This window comes from Nestor notabilis, unplaced genomic scaffold (genome assembly GCF_000696875.1).
Source record: "Nestor notabilis isolate BGI_N333 unplaced genomic scaffold, ASM69687v1 scaffold6614, whole genome shotgun sequence".
Taxonomy (NCBI): domain Eukaryota; kingdom Metazoa; phylum Chordata; class Aves; order Psittaciformes; family Psittacidae; genus Nestor; species Nestor notabilis.
This window is the reverse complement of record NW_009926764.1, coordinates 130422-151404: the sequence shown is the minus strand read 5'-3', so window position 1 is coordinate 151404 and position 20983 is coordinate 130422. Positions and strand designations below refer to the sequence as shown.

The window sequence follows — 20983 nt, the reverse complement described above, 5'->3', positions numbered from 1 at the left end:
GACAGCCGGCTGGGCGTCCGCCGCAGACCTGCAGGGGAAGACAGGCGCCATGAGCCACCTCACACCTCAACATGGCAGACAGCCCCGTTTCCCGCCTTGGGCGGCGCGGGGCTTGTCCAGAGCAGAGCAGCTCCTGCCACATCCTCAATTAATACTTTAATACACCCTTTAACCATCCATCTTACCAAGAAGTTCTTGCTTTACATCATTTTTTCCTCTTCCAACACCCACCCGTAAACCCCCTCCACGGACAAGGCTCTCCACAGAGCTCAGCAGCCATTTTGTGCTCTGCCGCTGAGGGAGGACTGACTGGCAAACCTCTCGCTTTCAATTAGTTCTGATTATCTCTGACCAGGCTAACATCATTAGTGGTGATCTGAGCGCTATCAAGCTGTTACACCCAATTTAGCTTGTGCTTCCATTTAGCTAATAACGAGGAGGGAGAGGGAGAAATGGTCCAAAGGTGGCTACAGACCACGGATCACAGCTTGGGAGAGTCACGTAGTCCCTTCAGCCTCCTTCATCCTGCCTTCAGCCTTTAATAAAGCTCAGGTGTATTCTTCGCTGGAGGCGAAGTGAGCATTCAGGGTGTTTTAAAATCAAACACATTGCCACATGTTCTGTGGCGTGAGGAGAAATGCTGACTGCCCTCACGGGGCCTGGCTACAGAAATGGTACGGACAAGTGTGATAAGGATGGAACGGGAGCTGCGGTTGATTTCTTCACATTTAGGAATTCTTAGTTTCCTCCTATTTAGGAACCAGACATTAATGACAGAAAAAACACCCAACATGATTGCAATACCATGGTTGCATGAGTTCCTTCCTATAAAACACCAGTCAAGCATCAGCGAAAGCTTTCCTTGAGAAGCAGGGAAATAGGGTGAGGGGATTGTTTTCCCCTCTAACATGCCCCTGTCTAGAGGTTGGAGAGGGATACTTGGATCAGTTTTGGGGAGACCAAGCAAAAGGCAATGGATGCTCCTGGCTCTGGGCCCAGGAGCTTGGAGCTCTCCCAGCAGTAATGCTGCTGATTTCAGCCACTCCTGGCTGAGTACATCTTTAAAGAGAAGGCAGCAAACAAAAGCACCCCATTAGCTGGAAAACTGGGTTGTGACAAGAGTCAAAATACCTTTTCCTTGCCTGAATGTCACTCAGATTATCACTGCCCTTCAAAACAGCCTTGCAGGAGAGGACCGTCCTCCTCCTGGTCATTACGCCAAGGGCACCAGAGGGGTCAGAAGTCTTTGCCCCCTTACTCAAGCTGCAAGCAGCACCACACATGAACATGGCATATTCTAATCAGGACAGATCTGAGAAGGAGATGCTGCAGCACAGCCATAGCAGTGTAGATAGCAGAGGTAGTGGGCTTTGCCAGACGTCTTTTAATGCTATCAAAGTGTTAAAAATCATATGAAAAACACTGGCGCCGCAGATGCCTTCAAAATACCAGAGTCTCCTTGGCTGCCTGCTAAAATAACCTCGCAGCATTGCAGGGCACGAGAACACGGAGGAACAGGCTGTACTTTGTGCTGTTCAATTCCACAACAAAAGAAGGGGAGAGAATACTCTCTCCCACAATTGCATCTTTCCCAGCAGACACCAACCTTATTTCCAGCTGGGGCTGAGAGTAGCCTGGCTGCTAATGCCTCCTTAATGCTCTCAATTATCACTTGTGTGCTCGCCTTGCACAAGTCTTGCAGTGAACAGACTCTGCTTGTTGACTTGTGAGAGGGGAGAGAGAGAATTAAGTGAAATAGCTCTTTTGTTGCCCAAAGAGGCTGAGTCCAGGAGGGTTGGGCGAGCTTGTGAGTATACCTCACCTTCTCCACTGAGCACAGGGTAGGGTGTTAACATAGCTCCAAGGCTGGGATGGAGAAGGATGAATTGGGAGCTGTGCCTGGCAGAGCTACACACTCAGGAGCTTGCTTATTTGGTACTTAAGATCTTCCTGGAGCCTGGAAGACACATACATCATCCCCGCTATACAAAGGTGGCCGTGGTGCAGAAGTGAATCCTGTTGGTATGGCAGAAGGACCTGGAAGAAGCCAGAGCCATGGAGGGGAAGAGCTGGGCATGGACACACTGTGTGACAGGGTCTCCAGATGGACCCGACTGACTTGCTTCCCTTCTCAGCCCCTGTGCTCCTCTGGGTGCCAGATAAGCTGCTGCTCCCCAGCCAAGAGCTGTGGCAGGCACCCTTTCCCCTAGATAGGAGCACACTTCTGAAAGAGACAAAACAATTTCAGGAGATTTGTTTAAACCATTTTGGCATCCTCTGGGCTGAAATACCTCTGTAAAAAGAGGATACTATGCATTATTAATAGCAACTCCATCTAACCATCAGCTTTTAAAGAAACACCACAGGCTATGTGAAAATCTCCTAAGTTAATGAAGTGGCCCTGAAGTTGGAGCTTTTGTCTAAAGAGGACCCCCAGCAACAGATCCTCTTGCAAGCACGAAGAACCAAACCTTTGACTTGAGCACTGCCTTCCAAGCAGCAGCTCTTCTGCTCATCCTTGCTTTCCTAGTTTGAGACTTAGCAGAACCTGGGCTTTTAGCTCAAGGTACATACACATCCTCCTAATAACCACCATTACCTTGCACAGTGAAAGATGAACCAGTGATTCATATAAAGCCTTTGCTTAACAACAGAAGAACGTTGCAAACTAATCTCGCCCCCTTCTGCCCTCCTGCTAAGCTCCCAAGCCTAGAGAAATGTTGGCTGAAGGCAATTTCTGTAAACAAACCACTTTACCCTTTTGTCTGGTTACTTAAAAAATAAAATAATAAGAAAATGAACAAAGACAAGGCATCCGACCTATTTGGCAAACAACCTTTACTGTGACCCCCCCCAAGCTAGGCTTGGTATTTTTTCAGCACGTACATCACTAGGATAAATATTTGTGTCCATGCACACACAGATAAACAGTTTTGGAAAACACAGGCATTGAAAAAAACAGATGATGGGTTTGCCTTCAAGAATTAAAAAAAGAGAAGCTAGATTCTTTCGGACTTTTTACTGTTTGACGGCTTAAGACTCTATTTTTCATCCTCTAGCTCCAGCCATGAGAACTGAAAACGTTTTGCAAAATGGAAACCTAAGTGTTGCTTGTAATCACAACTCCAGCAGTGGGTGATTTATACATGAAGGGAGAGAAAACCACACGAACAGTGCTGGTGTGGATGCAGTCTGTACACACAGGGATGAGACAGAGGTACAAGAGAGTCCCCAAGATGCTCCTCATTCATTCAGATGGACTGGAGCTCCAAATCTGCAGGAACACTCAGTCCTACATTTCTTCTGCTCATGGGGAAAGATGGGAAGGAAAGCCTGAGACCTGTGGCTCTGCTACACTCCTGCCCTCACATGCATCCTCTGAGGACTAGCACAGAGTGAGACCCTGCAGTGGCCACAGGTCTGCCTTCATGCCTTCTCCTTCCCAAAAAGAAATTCCGAGGTTCAGGGGCCCATCAGAGCAGAACTAAGGGTTTCTAGAAGTGTCTCGTTTAAGTTCTTTCAGTGCCTCCCTGTTTTACACTTCTTACATTTCCTATACCTTATGCTTCTCCACCAGCTTCCACCTGCTCTTCCCTTTCAAAGTACCATCTCCCAGCAGCTGGGGCTTCTCTGCTGCAGGGCTGAAGCCAGCAGGTCCTTCATCTACCACAGATGTAACTCCAGGGGCTGCATAGATCTGTTCTTGGGTGGGAACAGAGGGAGAACCTCCAGAACATCACTAAGCACAGGAGAGGAGCTCAAAAACACACGCTTTGTAACCACAGGAGAGAGGCCTCCAGAAAAGGCCTCTTAACACCTTAACTCTTGAGCAATTTGCCCATTCCCCAGTTTTCCTAAGCAATAAACATCAGTGTGTTTGTCCTTACCATGCTCTCCTACCAGTTGCTGTAGCTTCCCATAAGAATCCGTGCCCAAATTCACAGGGCTGTTAACCACAGCCACAGGTGAATTGCCATTCTTCTTTCCTTTGGGAACAGGAACAGAACTGGCTTTGCTAGTTGGAGAAGGCAGGATAGTAGGATAGTTCATGTTGCCATGGTTGGAGAGTCCAGCAGTCAGTTTAATGCTTGCAGGAGCATTGGAAGACTTACAGTTCACTTGTGGTCCTTCAACATGACAGTCTGCATGGTAAATGCTGTGCACAGACTCCGAATCCGGAGGAGGAGCAGGGCTCTGCAAGTTGGGTGATGGAGGAGGAAGCATCAGTTGGCCTCCAGGTTTCATGACCTTGAGTTCCAAGTCGCAGATCTCGGGGTTGGAGCGTGGCCCCCGAGGGCTCCCATTGCTGATGTGGTAGTGATGGTGGTGGTGGTGATGATGATGGTGGATGAGGTGGTGGATGGAGGTGATGTGCTTTTTGCCTCGGTGGCTTTGCCCATTTGTGGTGCTGTTTGGGTTAACTTTTTTCCGGCGCTTACTCTGCCAGTTGTTGTAGAGACGTATCGTCCGTCGCTTCACCTTCCTGAAGATGTGGCAGATGTACTTGAGCAGCTCCTCGTAGCAGCTACCTGGCTCTGAGAAGCTGGCAATTGTGCTGTCGTTGGAGAGATAGCGGGCCCGCTGCTCCTGCATCAGCTGGTTCTCCCGCTGCTTTGTTTCCGAAAACTGTGTTGCTATCACAACCAGGCACAAGTTAATCATGAAGAAGGAACCAACCTGGAGAAAACAAAGGGGAAGGAATTAGCAGGGGCATTACAAAGCATGACATGCTCTTCACCACCATATGCTGTCTGGACATGAAGTGTGGTTCTTAGAAATCCTGAGATTTCCAAACATGCCAAATCTCGGGGTCTGTTCACCAAATGTTTTGTCAACATGTGCCTGAGCTGCTAAATTTGCTCCTAAGCCATGTTAAATTATTTTGGCAATGGCAAAGAAAGATGTTAACAATAGCCTTCACCACTTTCCCCCCCCAACAGTGATGACAATTTGTTACTAACGCAGGGTGTATGAAACACAACACAAATAGATTGCTAGGGAAGACCCAGCCAACCTGCAAGGAAAGACGGTCTGAAGTCCAATTTGTGCTGTCCTGAAACTGCCTTTTCTTTTCCTCTATCACTTCACACCCTGGCATAGCATGCCACTGTTTTGAGGAGGATAGGAAGGGCCCATGCATCTGTGACTTTGTACTCTTGCATCTCTCTGACACAGAAATCAACACAGGTTGAGTTGATGTGTTCTTGAGTGATACCAGGTTTTCAAAATGAAGTCCCGAGGACAGGAATGTGAAGTGGCCTAAGGCTACATCTTTCCCTCAGCTGTTGAGACCACAAACTGGTTCTTCACCACTTGGGTTCAAGAATCAGCCAGAGGAAAATGTCAAATATTCCCATCAGAGAATCAGTGTCCTTAGGCGTGAAAGGGACTGACGTCAAGAAAGTGCCACTGTCTACATGGCCAAACCTCTGTGCTCTGCTCAGTAGGAAACACATGGATTTAATCTGGACCATTGTCTGGTGAATCCTCAGGGGAAGCTGTTGGGAGATGGTTTGCAGTGCTGTTCTCCAGTTTGTAGTATCAGCCTGGATACTGTTTGAGAAGCAGCAAGGGTGCCATTCCCAGCTCCAAGTGACTTGGAGATTAGTCACCTTTTGGCTTTTCTGCAGGGATCCATATGTAGAAAAGGGCTCAAAAGAGTGGAGCATAAATCTCTACTATGCATGGCCCATTGCTAAAAGCTCAAAAATCACTAGCTTCAGAATGCTGTTCATTACTGGGAAACTCTCACATTGTTCTGATCCATACCTTTCCCACTGGTGGTGGGAGCTGTGGTGGTTTAACTTCCCAAAGCCTTCACAACCTCACTGATGAGGATAGGGTTATATATAAAGAACATCCAGCCACAAAAGCACTTCAGAGTGCTCCTGTCCCATGTCCTGCCTGATCTCTACACGATGCTTTTCCCTCTGCTCTCCTGCCTTAAATCCTTAACTTTTCCACAGATGTAGACCCCTGGAGAAAGTTATGCCCATTGTAAAAAAAAAGAACCTTGCTAACATGGAATGGCAGCTTCTGAACACAACCTCCAGCACCTCCAGTGAGTAATACTTCACACTGAAAGATCTCAGCAAGGTGCACTGCTATTGCTGTTATTTAAAGGGCTCAGCTGAAGTTCAACAGCTTGAAGGCCCTTCATTGAAACAAGGTGTCGTCTGGGCCATTGAGGACACTAAAGGAAGAAAAGCTACAGTCTCTCTGCTTTTTGTTCTGTTAGTAGTTGCTTGGCCAAGGCACAAGAGTTAGGACTCATCAAGGTAACAAGACCAAGACTGGGGACAGTAAGAAGGAGGGAAGACCATATGGCTTGACAAACTGTGGCTATGCATCACATGTGACACTAAAAAGGGCTGTTGTAGCCAATAATCTGTCCCTGCAGCACTAATCACAACCTGTGTGATTATGCTTTATGGCAGGAGGATGGTCTCCCACTCTGAATCCCGGCTGGCACTCCTCTGTGAAAAGCCCAGAGAACATCTTTACCCCACAAGGACAAGGAATGGGAGCAACACACAGTTCATACTTACTATTATAAGCAATATAAAATATATAAAATTGTAAAAAGAGTGTGCATCCATCACATAATACATGATGTCAACCCATCCTTCCAGGGTTATAACCTACAGGAAGACAGAGAAAGAAAGTGTAAGAACAAGTGAACCAAAAAGTCAGTAAACAACAATCTTCTGACAGGGCCTCGTACTCATCACTCCGCAGCATCTCTCAGGATCCATCCAGACCTTCTGCACTTCTCACAGTTGGCTTAAGACAGCAGCAATGTGTGACCAAAGGACTGACCTGAGATTTCTACAGGAACTGGTAGGATTAAAATAATGAAGTATTACAATAAACCACCTGAAACACTGTTTCTGAGCCAGTGCAAAGAAATTCCAAGGAGGGATTATAAACAAAAAGAGCCTCTCTGTACAGAGATCTGGGCTTTTATATTAGGCTCCTGGTTTTGTAACGTTACTCATAAAATTCCTAAGTTAAGTCAATTTTGCTCCTGTAAAACCAATTTCTTTGTGATTCCTACTGGCTCACCGTTACAACTGCATCACCAGGATCATAGTGGGAAAGTATGTGAATGGAAGAGAGTTGCTTTAATTAAATGTAGAATTGATTTCATACTCGTTTTCGCAGTCTTCCTTCTACTAGAAAAGAAGCTGAGGATTTAATTAACACCACACAGGCTGTGTGCAGAGCAAAGCAAATTCTGCCATGTAATTTACACTTTTTATTTAGCTAAAACATACCAGACTTCTAGTGCTAGCTTGCTACTAGTCCTCGAGCTGAAATTTCAGCACAATTCACCTCAAAATCAAAGCTCCAGTCTGAATTTACTTGCACTGATGTACCCTATTTGTTACACCTACTGGGAGCCTTGGTGGTCCCAGCAGAAACCCAGAATTGCCACGTGCCTTCAATTTTAGTGGCATCAACCCTGGCTTAAACCCTGTTTGAGTGAAGGAACTGTGAATTAGATTGCTGTGAACAAGAAAAGGATCAAGCCTCATCAGTGTAGATGACTTTCTATATGGTGTGTACAGAAAAGCAGATCTGTAAAGCACTTGATGTTGAAGCACTGAATAAAACAATGTTCTTGTCACACCTGGAGCATCAGGGCAAAACACTTGCAGGGAAGTCATGAATCAGCCATGAATCCTTGCCACTTTTCTCCTGTTTATTTCTACTCAATGAGTGGGAAGAAGCTCCTAGATGTGGATCTTTGGTATATGATCACATCTGCAAGGGGGAGAGCACTGCTGTACGCACACCATCAGCACCCACTGTTTTCCTGTGAGCACCTTGCATCAGCTCATGGGTGCTGGAAGAGAAGCACGACCTAATGTTGATTCCTCTCACCCTGAAGTCAAACGTGGTGATATTTCAGCAAGTTTTCAAGCCCACTTCCTACACTGAACCACACACAATTTGACACCCACCATACACCTGAGCAAGAACACAGCTCCACACTAAAACCAATAAACATGATCTGCCAAGCAGCAGGTAAAAATTGTCTCTGCAGCTGTTCGGTTGTCAGCGTTGCCAACGACTTTGAGCAATCAGGTCTGATGAGATGCTGGCTGCATTTACACCCACCTCTCCTGTTCCTCAATACACGCATTAGATATTCTTTTCTATCGCATCCTCACTGCTGGGTAGCGATACACAGGTATAAGACAGCAATGCTATCCCTCCAGTGGCATGGGTTTAACAAAACCAATGCTTTTGGTCAGTGTGAACCCCAGAGAATAATCTGTGGTAGAACGTTTTCAGCAGTATTTTGTATGTGTGGATGTAAGTGCTATTATACACCCTGGAGTGTGAGAAGGGGTTAAGCTGCCTGGGCAGACACAGGCAGTAATCAGTCTGTTCAGTGGCATGAAACCGACAAGCAATCAAACCGGAACTGCCCTTTCTGCTTTTCCTTTAACATGGTTGAAACATTTACAGAGAACAAAGTTCTTTCTGGCTGCATCCCTTGCCTGTGTGGGCTGTGCACAGCAAACAATTGTCTCCTGCACCCAATGCCTGGTTAGGTTCACGGAGCAACTGGAGGGATCAACTGGGAGGTGACACAAGGCTAAACCAAATCGCTGCCTCCTCTGTGCTGTTCAGAGTTCCCTCCCTTCCTTCCTTCCCCTCTATTTGGATGGGCATTTCAGAGCCAGGCTGCCACAGCTGGGACAGCAGATGCTGCATCCATTTACACTTGGGGGTGAAAAAATCAGCCCAGGGACTCCAAACATTTTAGCTACCCCTCTTCACCCAATTTCCATTGGGTGGAATTGAGGCTGGCAATCCTCAAATCAAACACATTAAAAAGGATTAAACAAAGAACTCTCTTTACAAAAGTAGTTACCTGAGGGCTGCTGTTGGGCTTCTGCAGGCACCGCCAGCTCCCCACCTGGGAAGCAGCTGCCAAGACAAAAGTGAGGGCCAACCAGCATTTATAGAGGTATTTTTCTTACATGCTAGACAGCATTTTGAGCAAGAATCAATCAACACACCACATTTCTCCTCTGGAGGGCTGAAAATGCTCATCCAGCTCTCAGAATATTTAAGGTGTAATTAGAATTTGCATTATTTACTACTCACTTGTAAACTAAAGGGATAAACACAACTGCTGGGCTTTTGTTCTCCTGTTTGCCATCTTTGTGGATTCATTCTTGGACACATCAGCCAACATAAATGCAGCAGTACCTAACGGAAGGATTCCTTAGCTGCTGAGGATTAGAGAGCACTAGCAATCCTGTAAGAGAGAGTGCTTACAGACATCTGTCTTCTTTTTCTTTAATCAAATAGCTCTGGAGAAAAGCAGGATAACACACATGTGTAGCCACCTGTCTGGTCTGAAACACTATGATTTTTACAGCCTGGTTCTTGCCATGCTGTGGACTTCTTTCCTGCTGGTCTCTACGCCACTCTTCAACTATTTTTGGAACCGAGTCAAAGGCAACTGTACCGGTGTAAGGTTCACTGCTGCAATGCTCAGTTTGATCCTACACACTTCTTCTCAGACCAGCTGAACTCAGAGGGAAAGCCAGCAACTCTCAGTCTTCTCCCAAGAACACAGATACATCTTTTCAAGCACTGCATTGCCTGCTGTTCCTCCCTTGAGGCAGCCTGACTGCAATATCACCTACTACGCTAAGCAGAAATGACTTCCTCCTCTCTTCACTTTCCAATCTGATTAATCCAGTTGACTGCAGCTCCAGCATTTGGCCCTCCAAGGCCTCTATAGATGTCTTCCAAGGACCTGGAGCACCTTTCTTGTGCTTTCCAATCTCAGCAATCCATTCTCAGTAATTAAATTCTGTTCAAGCCATGGTTGTTCACAGCCAGACTTATTAAACAGCGTCTCCCAATGTACCAGTTCAAAGCTTCCCATAAACGCAACATACAATTATTTATCAACAGAGATAAGATGGCAAGAAACACGTTTCCTAATTCTGCTCTGATGAAAAAGATGTACAAGATCTAAAATTGGCAGCTTCAGGGAAACAGCTGAAAGATTCAATTAAGATGATTGGCAAGGTTGTCCTACAGAGTGCTGCCAACTGGAATCATGTGCTGCAGACCCAGTGGAAAAGGAGATGCTGCCCCCTTAGCATAGGGAAATGATTTTTGCCTTCAAAGGACTAAGACTTTGGTAGAGAGCAGAGCTGTCCTCTAACCCACTGGAGATCTTGCGTGATACTCAGGCTGATTTCTCCTTGCCTGCTCATTCAGTTCTTTACCTCTTACACAGCATGGGCAGGGGTGGGATCAATCATTTGTCTCCCATTAATAGCCATGAGGCTGAGCAGTAAAGCCCCAAGTCTTGTGTCTGATCCTCTCTTTCATCACTGTAAGAATTTAACAGAAAGTTCACTCAAGTGAAGGTAAAGATAAATTTTGACTTCATTGATCTTTGGCTTGGACACCATCCACGCAGTCTCCCATTCAGGCCCTCCTTGGTCACCATCGTATTAATACTGGCAGGATGAGGATGGACGATCAGATATTTGGGCGGGTTTTTTTGTCTTCTGTTCTGTCTGATCCTCCTGGTTTGCACCGGCTACAATAATTTAACCAGTTGTAATGAAGATGCTTGGCTGATTTATAGTAGCATAACTGAGGACAGGATCAGTCTAAAACTCCAGAGAGAAGATCACAAGGGAGATGTAGATTAAAGACACTGGCAATTAACTCAGACCTCCTCACTGTTCCCTGGGAGACAGGAGGTTTATATTGTTTTTTTCTGGGGTCACTTCAGAGGTCTCCGCAGAACAATTTCTTTTATTATGTCAAGAAGTTTTAATCATAAAAATCCTTGTCTTTGAGCTCTGCCAACATTTTTGCAAGTTCTTGGCTATCATCCATTCAAAAGCAGGGTGTTGTTTTTTGCTTTAGTGTCAGTTAAGAGAAAAGAATCATCCAGGGGAAAAGAACCAACACCCAAACTCCAACCCAAACTATTTTACTAATTAAAGTCACAAACTAAATTACTTTCTGTGTATTAGAAAGCACTAATGGCTAGTGCCAGATGGACTGATGCAGAGAGAAACCAACCTTGAGGTGCCACAAATCAATCGAGGAAAGTTTGGAAAATTACTGTGTGAATTGAAGCTGAAAAGATTATAAGAACTGGATGCACAGCACACAAACCTCCAGCCTTGCCCTGGGGCCTGATCTTTCTCACAAGGATGCTGGAGAGGGACTCTTATTCAGGGACTGTAGCGATAGGACAAGGAGTGATGGGTTTGAACTTAAACAGGGGAAGTTCAGGTTAGGTATAAGGAAGAAGTTCGTTACTGTGAGGGTGCTGAGGCACTGGCACAGGGTGGCCAAAGCAGTAAATGCTCCATCCCTGGCAGTGTTCAAAGCCAGGCTGGACAGAATCTTGGGCTACATGGTCTAGCATGAGGCATCCCTGCCCACGGCAGGGGGTTGGAACTAGATGATACATAAGGTCCTTTCTAACCCGAACCATTCTATGATTTTCACAGTAAGAGTTCACTTCTATGATCACTTCTTTTGTAGAGACAACCTCCCTATGCATGGGAACCAAATCAGCATCTCACACTTTGATCCAAACCCCTATAAAGCATATCTCTGGCAAACAGCAATTTCCTTGGTGGCTGATTGCAGAATTGCAGGTGCTTTTTCAACTCGGTGCCTGGCCAAAGCAGGAGATGATACAGAGATACAGAGAAACCCAAATGTTTCCAAACCATTCCAAGTTTTCATCTTAATTGACATCTATAGTTTGCACTCAGCCTCTTTAGCTTTGGCCTAAATTGGGTCCTTTGGGGGACAAGATGGGCATTATCTGCATCAAGATCAATTATGCTGAACTGAACAGCAATCCAGAGGACCACCGTGATTATTTAGTTCTATTTACTTTTTAGCTCAACATTTCCCTGGCCCTAAGGTTTATTTTTATAAACCTCATCAAGACAAGATCCAACAATATAAATTGTGAGAGCTATTAATTACTCTGATGGTCTCAGTAAGTTTTATTAGACCTTCAGCATTCATTTCTGAAAGCCTCTTATCTAGGTTTTCTGTCCTCTTGGGCATATTGATTTGGCTGGTAAGCACTGACCAGTGAATAATGGAGTATTCCTTTTCCCTGTGCTTGACAGCTAATCACATCACTGTTTTTGGAGGCAACTTCACGATTTTAATAATTTCCTCATGGCACATGTTGTTAAGTAACCTCTGTGGTCAGAAAAACAGGTTTTATCAGATTGAGTAATGTCCTTTGAACAGATGCTTTTCCTTTCACTTGGAGGGGCTGCTTGCTTTCCAAAGTGACTTTAAGCCATTGCTTTATAAATGGAGAGTCTTGCAAAGCCTGCATCTGTTCTGAAAAGTGGCCCTGCAAAACAGAAGGAAAGAAACTGTGCGACCTTGAATGTCTTGGATTTGTGGCCTCTCAACTTTGTTCCACATACACATGATCTCTGGTCAGCATTACCACTTCGCAGTGGATCTTGAGAGGCAGAGTGCAGCCAGCGTGCAAGAAAGCTGGGCACATCCTAATACTGTTGTTGGTGGTCCTACACCTCATGAAAGTGAAATCTACCAGCTTAAAAATGCCACAAAAGATCAACAACTTTTGCTGCAAAAGAAAGGTTTGTTGCTACCTGTCAGTTTCACACTAAATAATGCAAGATCCTCATCCGATAGCAAAAACATCACTGATTTCAGACGACTGCTGCTTATAACAAATCACATCTCAGTCCATATTCATGAGGTTTGATTTACTGTGATAATTATCCTCCATCTTCATTGTTTGTGTAAAGTATCTTATGCACAGGGACTGTATTTAACTGTTTAGCTTCAGCAATAATGAGTCCATTATCATAGAGAGCATCATAAATCAGAGCTTTATAGCAGAGCAAAGCTGAAAGATTAAGAGTCTGCAACGAGGAGAAGGGAACCAAAGCCAGACTGAGCTCCTTGCTTACAGATGAGCGCACCATGCAGCAATGATATGAATGACAGTGGTTCTTCAGACACCACTGTCTGGAACACAGCAGCTGGGTACTGTCCCAGATGCAAAAAGCAAGGATTTTTGGTATTCATATTGTTACACGGTGTTTCAAATTATGTTAAGGGACAAAGGGTGCACAGCTTCAAGCACAACTACCTTCTGTGCAGGATTATGGCACAAAACACATTTCAGGTGTTCAAGCGTCTAAGCTTTACCCATTCACATTCTGGATGGATCTGCCAGCTCAAGGCAGTCTGGAGACAGATGGGTGGGGACATCAGGGTAAAGGAGCTGAACCTTTGGCATTGTGTACAAGCCTCCACTATGTACAACTCCCAGGGCAAGGTGCAATAGCAGCAACTGATTATGGGGCAGGTTTGGGGTGTTCAAGATTTCCCTCTAAGAATTGTTGATGTACCTCAAGACCAGCAGCTTTTTCCATCATTTAGCTGGACTCCATGGCTTGCTGCAGGCACCTCTCTTTCTGCTCTCTCTACAAGAACCTATAATTGAGATAGGATGAAACCCTTCCAAAGCTACACAGGATGCAGTAGGTTTTCTGTGCCATGTTGGGTCCCTCTAGTACCTCCCATCAGTTAAGGGGTCCAGACATGGAATCAGGATCGTCTCCCCGACTTGTACTATATGACACAACTCCTTCTAACCTTCAGAATGAAGGAGATATTTCAAAGGCAACTAATCCTCTTGGAAGCACAGCCTGAGATGCTTTAAAGGGGCTGGATATTTTTAGATTGGGTATTCAGCATGAAAGCTCTTCAAAGACAGAAAATGATGTTTATTTAGCTGACCAAATTAAAAAAAGCAACACCAACAAAACTCAAACCCCATCATTTAGAGCGAAGTATTTTTGGTGATCTAAAACAGATTCAAGTCTAGTGACAAAGCATGATCTTGAAGCAGTGGAAATGAAAAGCTTCAAACTCTTCTCTTGCCAAATTCAGCACAGATAAGCACTGTTGACACATCTCTCCAGTTTAAAGAATGAGCCATTTGACGAAAAGAAGTCCTTTTGGCCAAAAAATTATCTCCTCAATGAACTCTGAAAACACGGGCACCCCACGTGACAACTTCTGACAAACGTGGCCCACCAAATCACGTTGCACACATATGTACAACTGCCAGTTGGAAGCCCAAGACTCTTTCACTTCCCTCTGCTTCAGTATGCCTTTTGGCTGTCCCCCAAAACATTTAATACTGCTGCAAGTGGAGGAGCAGAGGTTGCAGCAGACAGGTAAGTGTATTAGTAGCATCCTATGTACAATACTCTTGGGGTAATCATTCCTGAGCTGTCATTTTGTAAGGAACTTGGTTGAGGTACCCTGAGGTCCCAGCAACAAAGCAAGAAAAAAGGATCTCCCAAAAGACCCATATTAATATCTGAGTGACAGCCCAGCTATGAGGAAGATGTGCAAGTAGGAACTAAACGGGATGACCCTGCAGAGATTTGTGCTTAGTCTACAGGAAAGCAATGTTGGAGCTTCAGGTCTTGTCTCCTCTAATGAGATCATTTCTTGACTGAGTGATAGTATAGAACAGGAGGGAGTCCAAACTCATTCTTGTATTTGACAATAGCAGAAGTGCATTAAAGTGCATATAATTTTTCCTTTAATTTAAATGAAGATACGTTTCCCATCACAGATTCAGCTGAAAGATTTCCAGGCAAGGGACAAAACCGCAGGGAAGGATTTCAATCATGATGAGCAGAGGCTGAAACAATGTGGGCAATGGCTGTGGAACAGATCAGGGCACCAAACAATAGTGAAATGAAACAAATGAACCCTCCTCTCTCCAAACCTGAAGTCTCCCCCTGAGCCTGGTACCTCCTCAGCTGACCCAGGCGCAAGGGTGCAGATCCTGGCAGAAGCAGTGTCAGCAACACAGACGCAAAACAAGTTCCTCTTCAGCACACAGCACAGGGTCAAGATGAATAAATCCTTCATTGGATTTAGATAGCACACACAAGCTCCCAGGGGCTTTTTTGACAAGCTAAAGCAAGGCAGAGGTATCTTCACATCCAAATGAAAGGGGTATTTCGGCAGGCAGCTGGAAGCATACGGCTGTCACTGCCAACTGTCACCTGCTCAGGCAGCCTGCCATCTGCAGAAGGACAAATGAAGGAAGAAGTGGGTGGCATCAATTCCCCTACTTTCCTACCTCACCTTGTTTTGTCTCCTGAGCTGCTCACCCACACCTTCATGGCTATAGCACACTCCTTGGTGAGACCAGGAGCAAAGAGGAGTTCTCCGCATAAGCACACTATCAAGATAACGCCTTGAACTCTTGCTGCTGCTTAGAGTTCCTTTAATGCTGCTCTATTTCCAGGCATCTTCCTTCAGAAAGTGATTCAGCTTTTCTGTTCTTGGGCATTCTTATCATGTTGTGTGCCTGCTGGGCTGTCTTCAGCTCTCATGAACGAAACCTGTTTTGGTATTTTATTCCTTGACAGCAGAAAGGGGGCTGCTGAAGGCAGAAGTCTCCTCTGAGGATTCCCTTGCCAGAGCCTTCTGATGATGGGCTGGAGATGTATTACTTGTATGACTTGATTAACTTGTTAACTGAGATGTCTTCTTAAGCAAAGCCTCAGAAAAGCAATAGGAACTCAGAAAACATACAATAGAAACAGAATCATGAATCAAGAGCTGCATCCAAGGACTAATTTCAAGAGGCTCTTTCATTAAGGAAACCCCTCTGAAAACACAACTACTTCTGAAATACATGTGAAGAAGAGGCCATAGGAAAGGTAACTCAGCCAGCACGAGCAAGACTTCTCTCTTGTATTGCAGGGACATGTAGGTTTTTTCCCCTGTATATTTGCTCTCAAAGTTCAGTCCTTCCAACTATATCCTGGAAGGAGGCACAGAGGAACAGCTTGTTCCCTTGATCTCATCTTGGTTCTGCCTCAGTTAGTGCTCCTTCAAATTTGCCTCACAAGTTTTGCTAAAAGCATTGCCTCCTCATACAAAGTGCTAGCATAAACCTTGCTTTTCTGCAAGTCAGACTTAAACTCATCCAGGCTGTGGTTCTGTGGGTTGCAAAGTAGCCTAAATAATCTCATCCTCAAACTGTGTATGTTACCACCCAATCCAACCCCCTTCTGTTTTAACAGGGTTTCTGCTTTCAGGCCTGGCCACGCAACACTAACAGTTAGGAAGGTGGCAATGTTTTGGTTGTTCCACTGAGCCTGTCAGTAATTCAAATTAAATTGGACTTTGCTTAGGTGGGTAATTCATCATTTGCAGTGTGACAACAATACCTGTAATTACTGCTCTTATTGTTGCGGCTGAAATTCATGTGCAATAAAGGGAACTTAATATCATGCCAAACCTCACAGTTAATTTAGGTTCCATCTCCTTTCATTTATTCTGTAATAAGCTAATTAGTTCACGTAATTTGCCATTGAACGTGCCTTTGTAACAAATATATACATGAATTAGTCTATTACACAACAAATGAGGGGAATCAAAACATGAATCATTCGCAGGATTACATAAGGAATGATTATCCTTTCAAACACCCATAGATGCAGCATCATCTTTATTACTTTAAGGTTTTTTAGTTGCACTTGGTTGGTTCTCCTGGCTGACAACTTCTGACATTCTCTTCTACTTAGAAGGTCAACAATGCATTTCTCTGCTTGGTACACCCCATTGCCACGTGCCAGGTTACTTGCAAGTTCAAGATCACTACCATGAAGTTAAATGTCTTTCAGCTTGGCTGCTGCTTAAATTCAAACTCTGGCAGCTGAAAGAGCTTGGCCATACTGCTAGCCTCGTGCTTTAGTGCACCATTCACAAGGATGTTTTGGAGATCTTCAGATTTCCCTGTCAAAGCCTGCTTGTGGTTTTGTTTGTTCACAGTCTGCATGGTATCAAACTGTGCCCTTGGAAACTCTTGGGCACAACTTGCAGTCACTGCACTTGGAAACATCCTTCCAAATCTCACCTGTGGGGCTCATTTCACCGACCTCCCTCCTGACAGCTCTTAAACCATGCTACATTTCCAACTCATCTGGGATAAATCATGAGGGATGCTTGATCCAGCTGAGTCCTAAGATTACCATTATGCAAACTGGAGGCTTGCCAGACCTTGAGGTTCAGTCCAGCATTGTAACTCTTGCAAAGTACCACGTATTCATTACTCCCCAGAAAAGATCAGGACGATTGGACCCGTCTCACCCAGAACACAGCAGAGTGCTTTCTACCCAGTAATTCAATACCAATTCACAAGGAAGCTCCCGAGGTACTAAACCCCATCAGTTCTACTTTCTGCACTACTTACTTTGAGGCCTCATCTAACTGCTGACCCGGCACTACCCAGCTTCAACTATTAAATTTAATGAGAGCACAGCTCAATCGTTGTATTTGTTAAATGTTCTCTGCTTACAGCAATTGTTTTGATTTAGCATCTCACTTCTTACTGTAATGATTCACTCCTTCCATATCAAAGTCAAGCAACCACCTTCCTCCCAACAGCTGCTTCTTTATCTGGAGTTACATAGTTTTCAGCTTCTAAGAGCAAGTCCTCATTTCTAAAAGGAATAAGGATGTAAGAAGAGTTTTTGGTTGGAAATACCCTTTAGCATTTGGATGGCCTAAGCAGCACTAAAACCAATCACAAACCTCCTAGCAGCTGCCAAAATGATCTATGGATACAATATCCAACTTTGCCAGAAACCCTGCTCTGCCCAAAGGAATCAGTTGAAACGTCTGTGGTGGCTGGTGTGTTCTTCCTGGGTTAAAACTGTACATTTCCAGGCTGAGAAATTGAAATACCAACAAGAAATTAAAACTTGCTGCCTGCAAAAAGGCTTTGGAAGTACAAAGGAAGCAGGACCCCTCGGGAAGCACCTGCTCATTTTCAGTGCACTAGCACAGGCACTCTGCAAAGCACTGCCCTCTGCCCTTCCTCTGGCAAGAACATTGCTGCTCCGCGGTGGGAGCCAGGCGGGACCTCCTGGGCACATCCATCAAGCTCCACCAAAGAACTATGCAAGAGCAGAAAAAGGAGAATGCAAGTGGAGACAGAGACCTATCCACCATCCTCACTTTGATCTCCCTCTTTCCTTTATGCAACACTCACTACCAGTCAGGAATACTCACAATTACTATGGCAGCTCCTCTCTTGACATACTAATTCCAGGAAAGAACTAAAGCATTTTAAGAAACATACCCTGGTAGAGGCTTGGGATCTGCCTGAACCCTTCTGGATTTGGTTTTAAGCCTCTGACACCAGCACCAGTGTGATTCAAGGTGAGCTACTGTGACAGCGTGAGAGCAGACATGATGCTCAGAGCAAGCAATCACCCTTTACAACTCCCAGATGAAAATGGAAGTGAAGATTGTATTATAATATGAAACTAGAAGGTAAGTCATAAATGAAACGTAGAGCTCTGAATGAGTAATTATTCATCATTAACAGAACTAAAGGAGAATTTTTTTTCTCTTTTAGGATGTCACCTACACTTCAGGAAGACTAAACAAAACAGGGCATCGAGCCAAAAGCATAAAGAAATTTGTATTAAAACCAGACAGTGCAATTCAAGTTTCAATTTAAAAATGGAAATCAGTCCATGGATCATTTAAAATAGGCCAGCCCTAAGAGACCACAGCCTCTGGACTGTGTAGATGAGCTACACAGTGTTCCAGAGCTTTGGAAATGCTTCAGTTGCTGGAGTAAAGGCTCCCCCAGCCTGAGCTAGAAGCACTTTGGTCTCTAGTGAAGAGCTGTGTAGGTGTGCATTAAGGGGGACTCAAATTCCATGTCAGTAGTATTTCCGCACAGGTTTTCTAGCCAGAACACAGTTCCTCTTCCCTCCAGCATACCATGCTAACCAGTATAACCCTGTAATTCTAGAACTGAGCTCAAACCATGCTATCAAGCTTTAGACTGAACTTAAGTCTTGCTTAAGGACTTTAACACCACTCTCCATTTCCCAATACTACAGCAATAAAGACCCTAACTCTCAAAAACCCCTGGGATTTATTTAGATCTCATTTGCAGGGCTAGAACTTGCCATACTTTTGTCTGCCTCAAGAAGTATTTTCCACCTCTTCTAAAATGCACTGGAAAAATGTCTATTCTGTCCAAATGCTCTTGCAACATTTGTGCAGGTTACTGTCCGATTCGTTCACTTGATGTATCTTTATCTGCAGTTTCATGCAGGTGCAAGTAAATTCCTTTCTCCTCTGATGCATCTATCAAAATCTTCCCAAGCAAAAGGTAAACCAAAAAGAAACAGAAAAATCTTTAAGAGAATCCTACCTGAAAAATAGCTATCCAGGCATATCCAATGTTATCAAAATTGATAGCTCCGTTGTGTGGGTTTACATCCCCTGCCATGCATACATTGTAATACTGGTTCCAGTATTACAATGTATGCATGGCAGGGGGTGTAATTCCTGCTGCTGAAGTCAGGGTTGTATAAACTTGGGGTGTAGGAGTCCATGCTCAAGGTGCACTCCACCTTGTACTCCTTCCTGGTTGGGATGTTGGAGCACTTCTGCATGCCGTTTTCACGATGCGATGAGCAGATGAACGGGTTCTCCTCCGCTTCATCGGTCCGGTAGTACGGATGCAGGAAGGTGAGGTTGTATGTCCTGGAGGGAGAAGAAGGAGAAAAAATGATGCATCCCTTGTTTCAGCACCAGCACCTCTTGTTTCTCTCCCTGTTTGGGTGTGTTAGTCCCCCTTTGCCCTTCAGCCCCATCAGACTGGGGATGGCAAGCCAGAGTTGAGACATCAGCCCTATCTTTGCCTACAAAGCTTTTTGCATCCTGTAAGGCAATGGTGATCTTTCAATTAAAGATCAACCTGGGTTTTCCCAAGTGAATAGGGCAGTTGAAATGAGAAGGTTTAGAGAGAAAAATCCCAGCAGGCCGGGTGCTTCCCAGAAATCTAGGGAACTTTTTGTTTCTATCTAAGGATTTTCAATAGCTCTTTTGATGCTCAGAACATGCTTCAGAAAAGCTGAGGGCAAAGCAGCTTTCCAATACATTTGCCTCTCGGCACATCTCTGTGATGAGTGAGCTAACTTTAACAAAAAGAGACCCAGCCACAGGCTGCCTCGAATTCCCTGCACTTACATAAGGAAAGAAAGAACCCACATTAATGCAAACTGTGTGCTTACTGCATATCTGATTTAATTGGCCTGGATAAAGTTTATGGCTCTGTTACAGCTAAGATAAGCAAATGCTCTAATTGCAGCGTGGCAGGGATGTGCCTTTCCCCAGCCATGCTCTGGGGCAGAGCAGCGAGCAAGCAGAGCCTAGGACTTTTCATGCTGTTTGATTAGCATTAGTGAGACCCACCAGCACTCACACTGCTCAAAATGAGAAGGTGCCAAGTCCTAGAGCTGGCTTTATCTGCTGTGTTCAGAGCTGCAGGGATCTGAGATTCTATATAATCAGTCAGGAGATAAGGGAAAAAGCAACACACAAATGATATGGCCAAGCGAGATGTGGGTAGAAGATATGCGGGTAATTCTTCAAGCCTCTGTTCTTATCTGCTTCTGAATGTACCCAACTACTGAATAAATTTAGCTCTAGTGAGTGCCAAACTAGTGGTATTCCTTACAACTGCTTGAAATTGGTCCCCTAAACCCTTGAGTCAAGCAGGAGTCATTTGGCAACTGCACTTTAAGGAGACAGAAATTGCTGCAAGGCCGAGCTGAGGGGAAATAAACCCTGAACAATGTTCCTGGGGAATTTGTTTTTCCTTCACCAATGAATTACGTGCGTTAGGCATTGAGGGTTCACCCAGCTTCAGGAATAGGCAAGAGTAACATAGAGGAACTGGGCATTGTTCACTGGTAAACTTACTCCCCACTCCCATTGCAGTGTTCCCACACCTCTACACAAAACTAGTATCTTCTTCCCGGTTCCTATGCTTTAGATTCAAGAGACAAAAAACCCTTGAAAATTGGTTTTCCTCCAAGACTCCCTAAAAGCCTCCTCT

General features: G+C 44.8%; 1 protein-coding gene across 1 annotated transcript in view; it reads right to left on the bottom strand.

Moving 5' to 3' along the window:
* Positions 1-3559: 3559 nt before the first annotated feature.
* LOC104405115 (voltage-dependent T-type calcium channel subunit alpha-1H-like) overlaps positions 3560-20983 on the bottom strand; it is a gene marked incomplete at both ends in the record, with an annotated part of 147842 nt that continues 130418 nt past the window's right edge. Inside the window, 5 exon segments of the mRNA XM_010013720.1 lie at positions 3560-3702; positions 3888-4677; positions 6549-6641; positions 19292-19393; positions 19395-19626. Of these exon segments, the coding sequence (XP_010012022.1) occupies positions 3560-3702; positions 3888-4677; positions 6549-6641; positions 19292-19393; positions 19395-19626 (1360 nt within the window).